The 19,899-nt window shown below is 40.3% G+C and overlaps 1 protein-coding gene across 1 annotated transcript in view; it reads left to right on the top strand.

The window, feature by feature from the left end:
- The window catches only part of LOC115226010 (C2 domain-containing protein 3-like), a 163,433-nt gene that overhangs the window by 22,740 nt on the left and 120,794 nt on the right, over positions 1 to 19,899 (top strand). Inside the window, exons 7-13 of the mRNA XM_036514798.1 lie at positions 702 to 924; positions 5,134 to 5,305; positions 8,834 to 8,954; positions 14,054 to 14,167; positions 15,624 to 15,686; positions 17,134 to 17,578; positions 18,166 to 18,343. Of these exons, the coding sequence (XP_036370691.1) occupies positions 702 to 924; positions 5,134 to 5,305; positions 8,834 to 8,954; positions 14,054 to 14,167; positions 15,624 to 15,686; positions 17,134 to 17,578; positions 18,166 to 18,343 (1,316 nt within the window). The remainder of the gene's footprint in view (positions 1 to 701; positions 925 to 5,133; positions 5,306 to 8,833; positions 8,955 to 14,053; positions 14,168 to 15,623; positions 15,687 to 17,133; positions 17,579 to 18,165; positions 18,344 to 19,899) is intronic.

Genomic DNA, 19,899 nt, shown 5'->3' with positions numbered 1-19,899 from the left:
TCTCTGGATGACGTAAAAAGATACCTTGATGAATTCTTTGCCATGAAACCACCTCAATTCTGGGAAGAGGGTATTTTCAAGTTAAAGGAAAGATGGAGACGCATTGTGCAACAAAATGGTTCATATTTGGTTGATTAAAAATGTAATGGCAAGTATTTATTGACCTTTTTTCTTTTCTTTAAAAATCGGCACGAACTTTCCGGACACACCAATATTTTACTTGTTTCAGTTATTAAACGATGGCCATGCTGGAGTGTTCTTTTAATTGAACAAATCATCACCAGTACTTTACACTTTTTCTCAAATCTGGCACTTATTCTATTCATCTGTTTATTGCCAAACTGCTCAGTTATGGTGACATAAACAAACCAACACCGGTTTTTGAGCAATAGTGGAGAAGAGGGTATTTTAAGTTAAAGGAAAGATGGAGATGCATTGTGCAACAAAATGGTTCATATTTGGTTGATTAAAAATGTAATGGCAAGTATTTATTGACCTTTTTCTTTCCTTTAAAAATCGGCATGAACTTTCCGGACAACCCAATACTTTGGAAACATTTGTTGTCTGATTCACCACATCAGCACATTGAAGGTTAAACAACAGCACCCATTCTTTTTCACATCAATAAAACTTACATATGTTGTCGAAATCACACACACACACACACACTGACACGTTACCTCTTCTTCATCTATCTTCAGAGTTCTTCAATGTTCAGCATCAACAGGAAGTACCCTCCAACATCTCAAGTAACAGCTGGCCTTGACCTACAGCCCAGGGGCATTGATGCTGCCCCTAGATCCCAGTACCAAGAATGCGGTACCACCGTTTCCATTACCACTGCTGGCGATGTTGTACACACCCAAAACTTCCCGATTCTGAAGACAAAATCCACTTCATCTCCCCACCTGGCACAACAGCCTGGTAAATATAACTGAGAGAGTGTTTTGTTGTGAGATTGTCATTGCATAGCAGGGAGGGAATCATACAATGTGAGGGGGACTGCTATTTCTTCTTGTTTAGCCCCAATTCAATTGGATTGAAAAGGAAGGAACTTGGTCCATCAGGAAACAGTGGTCATCATCGTCATCATCATCATCATCGTTTAATGTCCGCTTTCCATGCTCGCAAGGGTTGGACGATTTAACTGAGGACTGGCGAACCAGTTGGCTGCACTAATCTCCAGTCTGATCTGGCAGAGTTTCTACAGCTGGATGCCCTTCCTAACGCCAACCACTCCGAGAGGTTAGTGAGTGCTTTTATGTGCCACCGGCACAAGAGCCAGTCAGGCGGTATATATATATATATATATATAAAATATTATATATATATTATATATATATATATATATATATATATATTATATATATATATATATATATATTTAATCAATATAGGGTAGCAAAAATTCAGAAATTATTTGCCACCAGCGGTCTAGTGGGAAAAAGGAAATAGTCAGAGACTATTAATAAATTCAACAGCAAAATTAATCAGGCTGATTTACCATTAAAAAATAGATGAAACGATGCATTGTATAAAGTATAACAGGGTAAATGTTTTTTTAAATTTTCTCCTGGTTTACGGAATTAATACTTTTTTGCGGTTGAAGCCTTGGCTGCTATTTCTAGTGGGTTGAACGGCCTATTATGGCCGTTCCTTAATTTTGCTGCTATATATATATATATATATATATATCATCATCCTCCTCATCATCATCATCATCGTTTAATGTCCACTTTCCATGCTAGCATAGGTTGGACGATTTGACTGAGGACTGGCGAACCAGTTGGCTGCACCAGGCTCCAATCTGATCTGGCAGAGTTTCTACAGCTGGATGCCCGTCCTAACGCCAACCACTCCGAGAGTGTAGTGGGTGCTTTTATGTGCCACTGGCATGAGTGGTGTATAATAATAATGATGAACTTATTGTATACAGTGCTCAGTGTACTACAACTCATCAGAAAAAACAAATAGCCAAAAGTGCATGAACAGTTCACAGAATAATGTTGTGGGAGTGAACAGCGAATGAGTCTTTAAAAAAGAAAAACATTGGGGATGTTGGCATCAGGTGTACTGCTGGGTGATGGTGGCACATAAAAAGCATCAACCAATTGTGGCCCTTGCCAGCCTCCCCTGGCACCTGTGCCGGTGGCACGTAAAAAGCACCCACTACACTCTCGGAGTCGTTGACGTTATGAAGGGCATCCAGCTGTAGAAATACTGCCAGATGAGGCTGGAGCCTGGTGCAGCCTCCTGGCTTCCCAGACCCCAGTTGAACCGTCCAACCCATGCTAGCATGGAAAGCAGACGCTAAATGATGATGATGATGATATATATATATATATATGTGCATGTATATGTATATAGTCTGTAAAGTGGTTGGCATTAGGAAGGGCATCAAGCTGTAGAAACACTGCCAGATGAGGCTGGAGCCTGGTGCAGCCTCCTGGCTTCCCAGACCCCAGTTGAACCGTCCAACTCATGCTAGCATGGAAAGCAGACGCTAAATGATGATGATGATGATATATATATATATATATGTGTATGTATATGTATATAGTCTGTAAAGTGGTTGGCATTAGGAAGGGCATCCAGCTGTAGAAACACTGCCAGATCAGACTGGAGCCTGGTACAGCCTCCTGGCTTCCCAGACCCCAGTTGAACCGTCCAACCCATGCTAGTCGGGAAAACAGACGTTAAACGATGATGATGATGATGTAGTGTCTTAACAACTGATGCTGGTTGTTTATTCCCTGCTGCAGCAACTCTGAGCATGAAAGAATGTTTCCGAAAGCCATGGGTGCCGTGTTGGCTTTTTTAATTCATTTTGTAAGTATGCCCTTCAGTGTTAGACATATGGACCTCAAAAAGATCCCCAAGGTTGTTGTTGGAAAGATGGTGGATAAGCTTGTGGGTATCTACCAAGTCAGTTGTTAGACGTTGGAGCTTAACCCTTTTGTTACTGTATTTATTTTGAGATGTTCTGTGTTTCTTTCAATTAATTTTAAATATAACAAAGAATTTAGTAAAATAACTTGGTTATCATTAAGCCAGTGTTAGGAACATAAATTGTGACTAAGGTTTGGTGAAAGATTTTAATTCAGAACTTATGAAAACAAGACATTTGTACTCAGAGCCAGAGGCGGTTTCTGCCGGGTTGGTATCAAAAGGGTTAAAAATATCATGGTGACTTTAACCCTTTTGTTACAATATTTCTGCTGAGATGCTCTGTGTTTCTTTCAATTAATTTTAAATAGAACAAAGAATTTAGTAAAATAACTTAGTTATCATTAAGCTAGTGTTAGGAACATAAATTGTGACTAAGTTTTGGTGGAAGATTTTAATTCAAAACTTAGGAAAACAAGACATTTGTACTCAGAGCCAGAGCCGGTTTCAACCAGGTTGGTAACGAAAGGGTTAATGTATCCATGCCCAGAGAAGCAAGACGTTTACTTCAGAGTATGATATTTGTTTGTTGGTGAGTATTCATTTGGTCGCCTGTTTCGGAACAGTTTACAGGAGATTGATATACTGAGCCAGACAGGGATTCAAGACTGGTGATGATGCAAACTCCAAGTGTGAGGCTCATCACCTGCATAATAATCAGGTTGTACAGGAAGGTGTCATACCCAATGACTGGTGTAGCAGCACTTTTGTCAGCAGCTAGAAATGTAAAAATGATATGCTAGAGAGAAGAAACAACCCCTTAATTAACAACCCTTTTATTACCAACCCTGTTGAAACCACCTCTAGCTCTGAGTACAAATGTCTTGTTTTCATAAGTTTTGAATTAAAATCTTCCACCAAACCTTAGTCACAATTTATGTTCCTAAAACTAGCTTAATGATAACTAAGTTATTTTACTAAATTCTTTGTTATATTTAAAATTAATTGAAAGAAACACAGAGCATCTCAACAGAAATACTGTAATGAAAGGGTTAAGATATTAAGCTGCAGGACCTGGTTATGAAGTTAACAGAAAAAGTTATAACTCATTTGATGGGGAAGAGAATTAGCATAGGGGTAATGCTGTTTGGTTTTGTATCAGGAAGAAGTACTACTGATACTAACTTTCTTGTGAGGAAAAGTATCTCACTAGGAATAAGCTCTTACACCTGGCATTTGTTGACCTCGAGAAGGCCTTTGACAGCGTTTCCTGCTCTATGATCTGGTTATCTCTGAGGAAGCTTGGAGGCGATGGACATGAAAGTCACACAAGCCATGCTCAGAAGTGCAAGGTGAGGTTAGTAATGAGTATAGAGATGGATTCGGCTTAACCCTCTGGCTCTGTAGTACAAATGTCTTGTTTCCATAAGTTTTGAATTAAAATCTTCCACCAAACCTTAGTCACAATTTATGGTCCTAACACTAGTTTAATGATATCCAAGTTATTTTACTAAATTCTTTATTATATTTTAAATTAATTGAAAGAAACACAGAGCATCTCAACAGAAATATGGTAACAAAAGGGTTCAAGTCACCATGATATTTTTAACCCTTTTGATACCAACTCAGCTCAAACTGCCCCTGGCTCTGTAGTACAAATGTCTTGTTTCCATAAGTTTTGAATTCAAATCTTCCACCAAACCTTAGTCACAATTTATGTTCCTAGCACTCGCTTAATAACTAAGTTATTTTACTAAATTCTTTGTTATATTTAAATTAATTGAAAAACACAGAACATCTCAAAATAAATACGGTAATGAAAGGGTTAAAGATGAAGGTGCTCTAGGGCTCAGTTGTCTATCTCATTTTGTTCCTCATAGTCCACCAATGTTGTTTGGTGGGGATGAGCGTGATGTGACAATGAAGATACACCGCTGCCGATGACTATTTGGTGATGATTGTAATGTTGGTGACTAATGATTATTGTGATTTTCACGATAGCGATGATGAGGATTGTGTTCATAATGAGGCTGTAGGGGATGCCAATAACTACTCCTCCCACTCACCTCTGTACTAAAGACAAACATACCCATTTACCATACTCCTCTGTTCTTATGTCTAACTACGATTATCTTTTCCTTTTACCCCCATATACCCCCTCCTTATCTACCCTGTGCTTCCTTCTTGCCCTAAAAAATAATTACCCTTAACGCACACCCACCTCATCACTATCACCTTCTCCTAAAGGGACATCAATCCTGGAAGACCATCTTGCTGCAGACCCCGGTTACCCAGACATAATTTCCATCTTGCTGGATAAAGGGCAGAAGCTTCGTAAGACCATGATCCGGTCGTTGGCTCATGAGCCCTCGAGAAACCAGAGACGACAAGTCCTCAACAGCAAATTGAACCTCTCGAGGTAAGTTTGCAAACTGAGACTAAATTTCATTTTACAGAACCATTCTGTCTGTGTGTCTCTCTCCCTTTCTCTCTCTCTTTGCTTGTTTTTGCTTAATTTTATTTTGGAGGATCAGTGAAGTTCATGCTGTTAATATTTTGCTTGGCTAAGGTGGTGGGTTGGCTGAATTGTCAGCATAGGCACAGGAGTGGCTGTGTGGTAAGAAGCTTTAAGGCGGTGAGCTGGCAGAAACCTTAGCCTGCCAGGCGAAATGCTTACCAGTATTTCGTCTGCCGCTACGTTCGGAGTTCAAATTCCGCCGAGGTCGACTTTGCCTTTCATCCTTCGGGGTCAATTAAATAAGTACCAGTTATGCACTGGGGTCGATATAATCGACTTAATTGTCTGTCCTTGTTTGTCCTCTCTGTGTTTAGCCCCTTGTGGGCAGTAAAGAAATAGGTATTTCGTCTGCCGTTACATTCTGAGTTGAAATTCCGCCGAGGTCGACTTTGCCTTTCATCCTTTCGGGATCAATTAAATAAGTACCAGTTACGCACTGGGGTTGATATAATCGACTTAATCCATTTGTCTGTCCTTGTTTGTCCTCACTGTGTTTAGCCCCTTGTGGGTAGTAAAGAAATAGGTATTTCATCTGCCGCTATGTTCTGAGTTCAAATTCCGCCGAGGTCGACTTTTCCTTTCATCCTTTCAGGGTTGATAAATTAAGTACCAGTTACGCACTGGGGGTCGATGTACTTGATTTAATCCCTTTGTCTGTCCTTGTTTGTTCCCTCTGTGTTTAGCCCCTTATGGGTAGTAAAGAAATAGGTATTTCGTCTGCCGTTACGTTCTGAGTTCAAATTCTGCTGAGGTCAACTTTGCCTTTCATCCTTTCGGGGTTGATAAATTAAGTACCAGTTATGCACTGGGGGTCGATGTACTTGATTTAATCCCTTTGTCTGTCCTTGTTTGTCCCCTCTATGTTTAGCCCCTTGTGGGTAGTAAAGAAATAAGAAGCTTGCTTCCCAATGGTAACTTATCTTATAAGCAAAAAAAAAAAATGGTTTAATACTCTACAAAATTAATAATTTAAGGAAGTTATTTTTAACCTAATAATATCCTCCACCATCATCACTACAAGAACTGGAAACTGTTTTAGATGAAGAATGGAGAAAAATTCCTTTGGAAACAATTCAAACTTTGTTTGAGTCCATACCTCATAGAATTCAAACCGTAATTACTACCAAAGGCGGTCCTACTTCATATTAAAATAAATTTGCTTGAAATTTTAAGGTGTTTCCATTATTTTGTCCAACCCCTGTATATATTCCAACATTATAATATCCTTAAGTTGATGAACAAACCAAATTTGTTTCTCCATTTTCTTATTTGTATTATTAATTTACTGCAAAAATATTTCTTTACCTTCACCCGTTTAATACAATAAATGACTTAATTGCATTGCAATTAAAAACATTTATGTATTAAGAATTTGGGTACTGTACTAACAGTATATTGGATAAATGATATCCCATAGTGGGTTACATCCATAACCACCTATCTTACTTTATACTATATGTGTGTATATATATATATATATATATATACAGCAAGCTTCTTTAAAGTTATACCTCACAATGCTTCACCAAAACTATCTATATTTATATATACAGTTAAAAGAAGAAAAGAAAATGGAGATAAGGAAGTTAACAATTATTTATTACTAGCAGTGTTGCCCGGCGTTGCTCGGGTTTGTTTCGACCCTTTAGAATTGGAATTTTTGAATGCATTTTGTAGCTTTTTATTCTCTTTAAGTGAACATTTGTCTGGTTGAAATACACCGAAAAATAGCAACACAGCAGTAAAAAAAATCGTAAAAAATAGGGATTTTCATAGAAAAAAAGCACCTTTTTGGTGTTAACATGGTCCGATTTGAATTTTTTCTTCTACGGAAGGAAGAGCAAGCCTTCTTCTATCATACTCTCAATTTTGGTCAACTTGCACCGCAGGGTCTCGGAGGAGATAGTGTTAGTTGAAGGCTACCAAACCTGCCACACACAGACAGCTTCAGCTTTATATATATAGAGAGATTAACAAATTAGTCATCTTCACTTCTACAGCCATTTTAATTAACACTCAATAATTTAATTACAAATGTGTACATTAAATTTGCATTTATGTGACTTGAGGATAATTTCACCAGAGGAAAAAATGAGATGTACTTTAGGATGTTATATGTGGCCCTATCAATTCATTTCAGCATATATATGCCTCGACTGGCTTCTGTGCCGGTGGCACATAAAAAGCACCATCCGAATGTGGCCGATGCCAGCGCCGCCTTGGCTGGCTTCCGTGCCGGTGGCACGTTAAAAGCACCAACCGATCGTGGCCGATGCCAGACTCCCCTGGCACCTGTGCCGGTGGCACGTAAAAAGCACCCACTACACTCGCGGAGTGGTTGGTGTTAGAAAGGACATCCAGCTGTAGAAACACTGCCAGATCAGACTGGAGCCTGGTGCAGCCCCTGGCTTCCCAGACCCCAGTCGAACTGTCCAACCCGTGCTAGCGCGGAAAACGGACATTAAACGATGATGATGATGATGATTTATATATATATATATATATATATATATATATATATAAAAGTACAAAGTGAGATAGGGGTTATGAGTGTAACCTACTATGGGATATCAGTTATCCAATATACTGCCAGTGAAGTACCCAGAAAGGCAAATACATAAATGCTTATAATTGCAATGCAATTAATTCATTTATTGTATTATATGGGCGAAGGTAAAATGTTTCACCTCAAACTCATAATACAAAATAAGAAAATGGAGGAACAGATTCATTTCAATCATCGACTTACAGATAATACCAATTCATATATATTTCTTTACTACCCACAAGGGGCTAAACATAGAGTGAACAAACAAGGACAGACAAAGGTATTAAGTCGATTACATCGACCCCAGTGCGTAACTGGTACTTAATTTATCGACCCCAAAAGGATGAAAGGCAAAGTCGACCTCGGTGGAATTTGAACTCAGAACATAGCGACAGATGGAATACTGCTATGAATTTCGCCCGGCGCGCTAACGTTTCTACCAGCTCGCTGCCTATACCAATTCATATAGTTTATTAAGTAATTAAATAGGAACATCCAAATCCAACAGAATAAAACAATATACATCAATAAGTAAGATAATACCATAAAAATAATTACTTATTGATGTATATTATTTTATTCTGTTGGATTTGGATGTTCCTATTTAATTTAATTAATTAGTTAATAAATTATATGGATTGGTATTATCTGGAAGTTGATGATTGAAAGAAATCTATTCCTCCATTTTCTTATTTTGTATATATATATAAAGATATATATATACACACACACACAAATACCTCTCTCTCTTACTCTCTTGAGGTAGATTGCAACCCATCTCTTCCCTCTCTTGCAATATCTACTGAAATTTTCGGTGACCCCTTTTACCTTGATTTCTTGACCTTCTTCATGTCTACCTGACTCTCCCTTTGCTTTTCCAGAAGCAGTTCCTGTGGTAGTCTGTTCCAGGAGATTCTTGCAGAACAGAACTTCAACAGTGATCCAGAGAACTCCGAAGAGAGGATTATGGACCTGGTGCTTGGACCTGACCATGGTGCCATTGTAAGGAATACATCATTAATACTATCTTCCTCTCTCTTGTGTGTGTGTATGTGTGTGTATAGATACATACATATATACATACGTACATACATACATACATATATGTGTGTGTGTGTATGTGTATATATATGTGTGTATATATATATATATAAATTAAATTAGAGATAAAACCACTATTAGTCAAATCAAACAGTGTAAAACATAAACCAAAACATAGAAATAAAATTATATAAAATACAAAATATATAAAATATAAAATTCAAAATTTAAATTATTTATATTTAAAGTTAAAAATTTAAAATTATTAATTTATATTTATAAATTTATATATATATATATATATATATATATATATATATATATATATATATATATATATATATAATCAAAATAAGCAACAAGGATATCCAGAGGTAATCACCCCATTTTGAATTATATGGATATTACCATACCAAATTCTGGTGCCTTTAACTTAAGTACCATATTCAACAGAATCCAAATTTTACTGAACTTATTTATATATATATATATATATAATATATATATATATAAATAATAATAAATATTAGGGAATAAATCCAAATTTACAGGGAAAAATCAGATTTAGGATTGAATCCAATTTTATAGTAAAATATAATATAATATTAATTAGAGACAAAACCACTATTATGCAAATCAAACAAAGAAATATTGGATTAAGTCTTTCTTTGTTTGATTTGCATAATAGTGGTTTTGTCTCTAATTAATATTATATTATATATATATATATAATATATATATATTAATAGCAAACGAAAGACAGAAGTTGGGATATACAAGAATTTATTGTTAATCACAACAATTGTTTTGACACATCTAGCATCGATTCCTCTTGGGTGGGACACTCAAGAACTCTTACAGGAGCATCCAGTGGTGCAGATATATCTTGACGGGTGATTAATAAATACATCTCGTTGAAATTGAACAGTAAAAGACACATACAGAGGAAAGAATGTAGAAACATGTCCGGAGCAGTGTTATCAAATTTCGGAAAACATGGAATTTTGAAGGTGGCAGTGTTTTGACAGCAACTGATTAGAGAAGTTTATTCATCATCACAATTCATTATTCATCATCATAATTCATTATTCATCATTCATTATTATTCATTATTCATTATTATTATTATTCATTATTCATTATTCATCATTCATAATTCATCATCATTATTTTGCATCTGTTTCCCATGCTGGCATGGGGTCAGATGGTTTGACTGGTGATGGTAAGCTGGAGGGCTGCACCAGGTTGCAGTTGTCTGTTTTGGGTTGATTTCTACAGCTGGATGCCCTTCCTAATTATGTCTTTATTGCCCACAAGGGGCTAAACACAGAGGGGACAAACAAGGACAGACAAAGAGATTAAGTTGATTACATCGACTCCAGTGCATAACTGGTACTTATTTAATCGACCCTGAAAGGATGAAAGGCAAAGTCGACCTCGGTGGAATTTGAACTCAGAACGTAGCGGCAGACGAAATACCGCTAAGCCTTTTGCCCGGTGTGCTAACGTTTCTGCCCTTCCTAATGCCGACCACTGCATAGAGTGTACAGGGTGTCTTTTACTGATAGTGGGCACCAGTGCCTTTCGTGTATCACTGGTACAGGTGCCTCTCACATGTCACTGGTATGAGTTCCTTTTGGGTGCCTTTTAGGTGTCACTAGCATGGATGCTTCTCCCATGTCACAGGCACGGGTGCCTTTTATGTGTCACTGGTGCTAGCCATGATTACAGTTTCACTTAGCTTTGTCTAAATCATCATCATCATCATTTAGTGTCCGCTTTCCATGCTATCATGGGTTGGATGGTTCAACTGGGGTCTGGGAAGCCAGAAGGCTGCACCAAGCCCAGTCTGATCTGGCAGTGTTTCTACAGCTGGATGCCCTTCCTAATGCCAACCACTCCGTGAGTGTAGTGGGTGCTTTTTACGTACCAGACGAGGCCACGATTGGATGGTGCTTTTTATGTGCCACCGGCACGGGGGCCAGGCAAGGCTTGCAGCGGCCACGATCGGATAGTGCTTTTTACATTCCACTGGCACGGAGGCCAGTTGGGGCGGCGCTGGCAATGGCCACGTTCTGATGGTTCTCTTACGGGTATCAGAGCTAGAGTGTAAAATAATTTTTCCAAAAGTTATGTGGGTTTCACACAGTTTTTGTTTTTATAAGCATGTCCATAGGTAGTAGACGTATTGAATTGAAAAAGGTGACCAATGTCGTTGGAAAGATAATGGATAATCTTGTGGGTTTCTACCAAATCAATTGCTTGATATTGAAGTTTTAGTGTGTCAATACCCAGAGAAGGACCATGTTCAAGATAGGGTAACTGACTGAGGATATTTGTCTGGTTGCATGTCTCTAGATAGCTTCCTGTAGATTGGTGTTGAGGACAAGATGGAGGTTCCAGACTGGAGATGCAAATTTTGATCTTTTCGGTTTGACTGGCAGTTTTTTAAAATGATTTCTAGGTAACTAAACACTTTTAAACTTCGTATACTGGTAGAATGTGTTTATAAAACATCTTTTTCTCTTGGCTTTATTGAGAAAATTCTGTAGTTTGTAAGATATTTGTTGTTTTTTTTCTTCAATTTCTGCAATTTCAACCAATCAATGACGTTTATTGAGGTGAAAACATTCTGTGCCATATGAATATGTCCATCGTTTAAGAAACAGGGATCTTTTCGGTTTGAACGGCAGTTTTTAAAAATAATTTCCACGTAACTAAACACTTTTAAACTTCGTATACTGGTAGAATGTGTTTATAAAACATCTTTTTCTCTTGGCTTTATTGAGAAAATTCCATAGTTTGTAAGATATTTGTTGTTGTTTTTCTTCAATTTCTGCAATTTCAACCAATCACTGACGTCTATTGAGGTAAACAACATTCTGTGCCGTATGAATATGTCCCTCGTTTAAGAAACAGATTGGGTTTATTTACATTTCTGAAGAAAAAAAAAAGATACCCTTCCCCCCCCCCGCCCCTAACCCTAACTAACCCTAACCCTAAAATTGAAATGTAATAGATCGATACTAGGGTCATAATTATGGGTGACAATTTCATATGACACCGCTAGAAAAAACTGCCGTTCAAACCGAAAAGATCTGCAAATTGTAAATGTGGATGTACCATAGCCGTATATAACTTTACACAGATAAGCGGTGAATGATAATGGTCTTACATGGAGATATAGGATTAGTAATAAAAATGATACTGTGGAGAGGTGAAAATCTGATATTTCAGACAGTGACCATGAGTGTAGTGGGTGCTTTTTACGTGCCACCGGCACAGGTGCCAGACGAGGCTGGCAAACGGCCACGATCGGATGGGGCTTTTTACGTGCCACCGGCACGGAGGCCAAATGATAATAATAATAATAATAATAGTAACAATAATAATGACATTGAAAAATACCTTAGGAATAAGAACCCAGGTTTGAAATTTCCCCAAGATACCAGATAAAGGCTGGAGGGTTAACAACAAACAAGATGAGGACAAATATCCATCAAATGTAAATAATGTAAATAAAGTATATGAGTTGTTTATAAAAAAGTGGTCAGGGGGCATCAACTGTTGGTGAATTTTTCAGGGGAAAAATTGAAAGGTCAGAAATAAATGAGAAAACAGCAGAATTTTACATGCTCTAAGTTGAAATCATAGTCAGGCTGTTGCTGGTAGCCTTATCTTTCAAATGTTGGACCTCACAGAGGTAACAAGTGACTGAGACCTTTGGCAACGCTGTGCTGAGAAAACTTGTTAAACCAAGTGAAATCATAGCCATAATCGTTGCCTGTGTCATGTAAATGGCATTCGTGGTGGTGTCATGTAAATGGTACCCATACTGGTGGCACATATAAAGCACCCATTACACTCTTGGAGTGGTTGGCGTTAGGAAGGGCATCCAGCTGTAGAAACCATACTAAATCAGTTTGGAACCCGGTGCAGCTTCCTGGCTTATCAGTTCCAGCTGAACCATCTAACACATGCCAACATGGAGAGTGGACTTTACATGCTGATGATAAAGTTAAAAAATAAATAGGCTGCAACTGATGAGGAACACAGGATTATGTGAGCTTTATATGTGAACAAGTAACGGTATGGGAACCAATGTGAGAAGGAAGAAAGAAAGAGTAATGGAATGAGGAGATGCAGGCAAAATTGTACTACTTACTTGTACTTGTGGTGGCATTCATCTTGGGCGGGTTGAGTCGGCTTCTATCATGGAAGAAGTTTTGTGGGAATTTGTGGATTTTACAAGCGGTCCTCAACAATCCCGCATGTGGAGACATCTTGTTTGCTACAGATTGTCCGCAGACACAGGGACAGAACGACCGAGGAGCTGCCGTTTACCAAAACAGACACTCCGAGAATTTTCACCAGAGCCCCGTCTGCCGGGTTGTGGCCCTAATACCACTCGGTGTCAAACCAATCCACCTTGGGCGGCCCTACCAGGAACCGGAGTTCTCGACGGCATAGCTCTGACACTACCCGTTGCCAGCGTCCCCACCACAGTGAGGAGGGGATGGACTTTGGGGACACAAACAGACACTCCGAGGATTTTCACCAGAGCCCCGTCTGCCAGGTTGTGGCCCTAATACCACTCGGTGTCAGACCAATCCGTCTTGGGCGGCCCTACCAGGAACCGAAGTTCCTGACGGCATAGCTCTGACACTACCCGTTGCCAGCATCCCCACCACAGTGAGGAGGGGATGGACTTTGGGGACACAAACAGACACTCCGAGGATTTTCACCAGAGCCCCGTCTGCCAGGTTGTGGCCCTAATACCACTTGGTGTCAGACCAATCCGTCTTGGGCGGCCCTACCGGGAACCGAAGTTCCCGACGGCATAGCTCTGAAAGGAAACGATGAGGTGTGAGGGGAATTGAAGGAAAAGAAAAGGTTTTAAGAATTTATAGGAAGTGTAGGCACACAAAGAAAAACAAAACATTCATCTAAACCTGTTGGTGCCAAATTTGAATACGAAATGTTGTTCTCTCTGTTTCCTTGAGAATGTCTACGTCTGCCTCTTCCTCCTTCTCCTACTTCTTGTTATTTTCTGTTAGCAGGTAATGTCCAACTTGTCCCTATCCAGCCAGTCCAGTTTGGAGGTAGACAACAGCGACATATCAGACCCTGTTCACCAAGAGGAACTTCTGCAAGAACTTCTTTACACAAATGCGGTCAGTAACACCAGATTTCTTATGAAATATTTGCGAGTGCTTCGCATGCATTTATGGGACAGTATCACCACCATTATTTTAACATTTATGCGTTCATGAGTTGGAAGGGAGCCCTTGCTGTTGCCAACCCTCACCCGTTTCCAAGTAAGATATTCACACCACACACACATTACACATACACACACACACACACATATATACACACACGCACATGCACACACACACACACACATATATATGTTAGATCGTTAGCTTCTACATGCATTTTTTTTCTCTCCTTGTTTTTTTTCTGTGTATCTTTCTGTAGAAGAGCGTAGGCTCGAAACATAAAAGACTTGTTCTATTTCTATTCCTGAGCGTTATACTAATACATTTGTATGTTTGTATTCCACCTGCCTTCGTCTTTTGTTTATTTTCATAAACCTTCCCGTTATATATATATATATATATATATATATATAATTTCAACACTTGAGGGTAAAATTAATTAATTATTAATCAATGAAATTGATTAATATATATATATATATATATATATATATGTATATATATATGTATATACACATATACACACACACACACACACACACACACACATATATCATCATCATCATTTAGCGTCCGCTTTCCATGCTAGCATGGGTTGGATGGGTCAACTGGGGTCTGTGAAGCTGGAAGGCTTCGTCAGGGCCAGTCAGATCTGGCAGTGTTTCTACGGCTGGATGCCCTTCCTAACGCCAACCACTCCGCGAGTGGAGTGGGTGTTTTTTTACGTGCCACCTGCACAGGTGCCAGACAGAGCTGGCGAACGGCCACGAACGGATGGTGCTTTTACGTGTCACCGGCACGGGGCCAGGCGATGCTGGCAACGGACACGAACGGATGGTGCTTTTACGTGTCACCGGCACGGGGGCCAGCCGAGGCTGGCAACGGACACATATATATATATATATATATAAAATATTATTAGAGACAAAACCACTATTTTGCAAAACAAACAAGGAAAGACTTAATCAATACATAAAATTTTAATAAATAGTCAAAAAAACCGCCACTACAATTGTTTCTTGTCTTGATCGACAATCTTCAGGTGGACTTCCAATAAGTCAGTTTCAAATTATGAAGTTATATATACATACATATACATCATATGCATATATAGGTGCAGGTGCAAGAGTGGCTGTGTGGTAACAAGCTTGCTTCCCGACCACATGGTTCAGGGTTCAGTCCCACTGCGTGGCACCTTGGGCAAGTGTCTTCTACTATAGTCTTGGCCCATTCAAAAGCGATTCCTCTGGTTGCACATTTCTGAACAGTTTACAGATTGATATACCGAGCAAGATAGGGGTTCAAGACAGGTGACAAATGTGGTGGCCATGTCTGGAATGCTTTTGATCTCAGTTCTCTTACTTCTAACAGCATCAAATTCAATATCTTAACTTCTCATGTCTTTCAGTGTGATCCGGAATTTCTATGTGTGAACCAGCATCCCCCAAACCTTGACCCACAACAGAATAAGGCAAGTAGAACCATATTACCCATCTTCTTTTTAGACTACCATGCAGTTTTCTTTCCTCTGCTGTAGACAAACTAAAGAAGGGTCTGTTATATTGTTGCTTGACCTGCTGGAAATACCAGCCAAATCTCCCTCAAATCACACCCTATTTTCTTAAAAAGCAGAGGACTTTATTATCTCTTATCTTCTATCTGTTACTTGTTTCAGTCATTGGATTGTGGCCATGCTGGGGCACCATCTTGGAGGCTTTTGTCATTTGCTGCTTGTGGTGTTTATTCTATCAGTCCCTTTTGCCAAACTGTTAAGTTACTGGGATGTAAATAAACTAACACCAGTTATCAAGTGATGGTGGCAGGTGACAAACACAGACCCATAGACACATGCATATATAATAATAATAGAAATAATAATAATAATAATAACTAGCTGGACCTGTGAAAAATTCACCATCGCTTGACAACCAATGTCAGTGTGTTTATTTCCCTGTAACTTAGCAGTTCAGCAAAATAGAACGATAGAATAAGTACCAGGCTTACAAGGAATAAGTCCTGGGGGTCGATTTGTTCGACTATAGGTAGTGCTCCAGCATGGCCGCAGTCAAGTAAAAGAATGTTGGTCAAAATACCTAATTGCATTTTGTCTGTATTTGTATTCTGAGTTCAAATTCTGCCAAGGTCGACTTTGCCTTTCATCCTTCCGAGGTCGATAAAATGAGTACCAGTTATGTACTAGGGTCGCTGTAATCAACTTCCTGACTTGCTCCCTCCCCCTTGGATTTGCTGTGCTTGTGCCAAAAATTTGAAACCAGTGTTTGTGATGATGATGATGGGGATGATGATGATGTGGATGATGATGGGGATGATGATGATGATGATGATGATGGGGATGATGATGGGGATGATGATGATGATGATGATGGGGATGATGACGATGGTGATGATGGTGATGATGATGATGATGGGGATGATGATGATGATGGGGATGATGATGATGTGGATGATGGTGATGATGATGGGGATGATGATGATGGTGATGGTGATGGGGATGATGATGATGATGGGGATGATGATGATGATGGTGATGATGGTGGTGATGATGGGGATGATGATGATAATGGGGATGATGATGATGTGGATGATGATGATGGTGATGATGATGATGATGATGATGATGGGGATGATGATGATGATGGTGATGATGATGGTGATGATGATGTGGATGATGATGATGGTGATGATGATGGGGATGATGATGATGATGGGGATGATGATGGGGATGATGATGATGGTGATGATGATGATGATGATGGGGATGATGATGATGATGATGATGATGGGGATGATGATGATGATGGGGATGATGATGATGATAGGAGGAGGAGGAGGAGGTAATAATAATTACATGGTACAGTTTTATTAATATTTTTTTTCCTGTGTTTGTCTCTTCCCAGCATGCATTGACCCCTGCCCCAGAAGAAGCATCGGGCAGTGTTAGACCAACGACGACCCCCACTGGTAAGTCTCCTGCAGACGTGAGCTTGAGGTCAAAACCGCCTTTGAACCCCTCCAAACCATTGCCGACGACATCAACAACAACAACAGCAGCAGCAGCAGCTTCCAAATCAGGTCAAACGACAACTAAAAAGCCCTCGTTAGTGGCCAGAGCAAGGAGCCCTATGAAATCAAGCGGGAGTGGGAGAAAATCAGGCACGAGTAGGAGTAAAAGTGGGAGTAGAAGTAGGAGCAGGAGTAGGAGCAGAAACAAGGGTCGTGAGCCAACCCGTGGCAAAACCGGAAGTGACCTTAGTGACACCGACTCGGTTGGCACGAACCATTCAGATTCTTCCAAAGTTTCCTTTGAAATGGTATCATCCAGTGGCCAGAGCATTGAGACAGGTAAAAACAGGTGTTTTTTGAAATTGGTGTGAATGTAATAAATAATAATGAAATTATTGTATACAGTGCTCTGGTGCACCACAGTGCTCAGGTGCACCACAGTGCTCAGGTGCACCACAGTGCCCAGGTGCACCACAATGCTCAGGTGCACCACAGTGCCCAGGTGCACCACAGTGCTCAGGTGCACCACAGTGCCCAGGTGCACCACAGTGCTCAGTGCACCACAGTGCTCAGGTGAACCACAGTGCTCAGGTGCACTGATGTAGGTTGTCCTTTTCTATCATCATCATCATCGTTTAACGTCCACTTTCCATGCTGGCATGGGTTGGACGATTTGGCTGAGGGCTGGCGAACCAGATGGCTGCACCAGGCTCCAATCTTGATCTGCAGTGGGACTGAACCCAGGACCATGTTAGGAATAACATCCAGCTCTAGAAATCATGCTGAAACAGACATAGAGCCCGAACGGCCCTTCAGCTGATCAGCTCCTGTCAAACCGTCCAACCCTTGTCAGCGTGGCAAATGGGCATTAAACAATGATGATGATGATGCGAGGGGTAATCACAAGTCTTTATTTCTTTTTGCAGAAGCTGATATGCATCCATCCCCCGACTCACTGAGCATAGCAAGGTTAAAATTGCTTGGTCGTGCTACTGTTGGGAAAGTGTCAGTGGATGCTCTATATCTGTTACCCGACGAGGGCCAAACTGAGAAGAACATGTCGAGGAAGTTACGCCAAAAGAAGGTGACCTGGATGAAATCTGGGTGAGTTACATCGGCCATTTACCTGTCTTTTGTTTTGTAAACTTACGATATCAGGCACGGTAGCGCAGTGGAGCTCTGGGCGACCGGCAAAGGCCTGTCGCTGGTGGCCTCGGCGCATAGGTGAGCGGGGGAACGGAAGGTGGCGTGAAGGCGGCAGCCACACACGGAGCTGACGGAGGCTTTGGCTGACGTCTCCAGCAGCATCGTGACCGATGCCGGAGACATACACCTGCCAGCTGCTACCCCTTAATATATATTTCTTTACTACCCACAAGGGGCTAAACATAGAGGAGACAAACAAGGACAGACAAAGAGATTAAGTCGATTACATCGACCCCAGTGCGTAACTGGTACTTAATTTATCGACCCTGGAAGGATGAAAGGCAAAGTCAACCTCGGCGGAATTTGAACTCGGAACGTAACGGCAGGCGAAATACGGCAACGCATTTCGCCCGGTGTGCTAACGTTTCTGCCAGCTCGCCACCTACATATAGTTTGGACCCCCTTGGGGTGTGATGGTCACCTAGAGCGTGACTATCCAGCGTGGTCCAACCCATAAGTTTACGTGAATTTATGGGTCTGACCATGTCGCAGTATCGACCATGTGGATCGCGTGACAGCCTCCCGGCAACTGCCGGCATCGGTTGCGGCTAGGTCCATTTAAATATTTATATATATATATATCACCGTCACCGTGATCACTGTAACTGACCAGTGTCTTGGGCATGTATATTCTACTATAGCTTCGGGCTGACCAAAGCCTTGTGAGTGGATTTGCTAGATGGAAACTGAAAGAAGCCCGTCGTATATATGTATATATATATTTATGTATGTGTATGTGCGGGTGGCACATAAAAAGCACCCACTACACTCACGGAGTGGTTGGCGTTAGGAAGGGCATCCAGCCGTAGAAACACTGCCAGATTTGACTGGGCCTGATGAAGCCTTCTGGCTTCACAGACCCCAGTAGAACCGTCCAACCCATGCTAGCATGGAAAACGGACGCTAAATGATGATGATGATGATGATGATGTATATATAGGTGTTTGTGTGTCTGTATTTGTCCCTCCCAACATCGCTCGACAACCGGTGCTGGTGTGTTTACATCCCCATAACTTAGCAGTTCGGCAAAAGGGGCTGATAGAATAAGTACTAGGCTTACAATGAATAAGTCCTGGGTTCGATTTGGTTGACTAAAGGCGGTGCTCCAGCATGGCCACAGTCAAATGACTGAAACAAGTAGAAGAGCAAAATTATAAATATTATTAAAGTATAATAATATTCTTTTCCAGCGAAATAAAGCACCGTATAGGTACAATTATATATACAGGAAATAGTGGCACAACATATTTATATATAAGTTAAGTTAAGTTAACTTTTTTGGCTCAAAAAGCAAAAAGCAAGGCCATGTAGGGGGACATGGAGTTATGTACAGGGAGGGTGTTCATGCAAAGAGTTCAGGTCATTTCTGGTCAAGGGAGACTTTGAACCGAGCGGTCGTCGGCATCTTCACTATCTCGTCCGGCAGCTTATTCCATGGATCCGCAACCCGGACG

This window comes from Octopus sinensis, linkage group LG29, assembly GCF_006345805.1.
Source record: "Octopus sinensis linkage group LG29, ASM634580v1, whole genome shotgun sequence".
Classification (NCBI taxonomy): Eukaryota; Metazoa; Mollusca; class Cephalopoda; order Octopoda; family Octopodidae; genus Octopus; species Octopus sinensis.
This window is presented reverse-complemented; position numbering and strand designations above follow the sequence as displayed.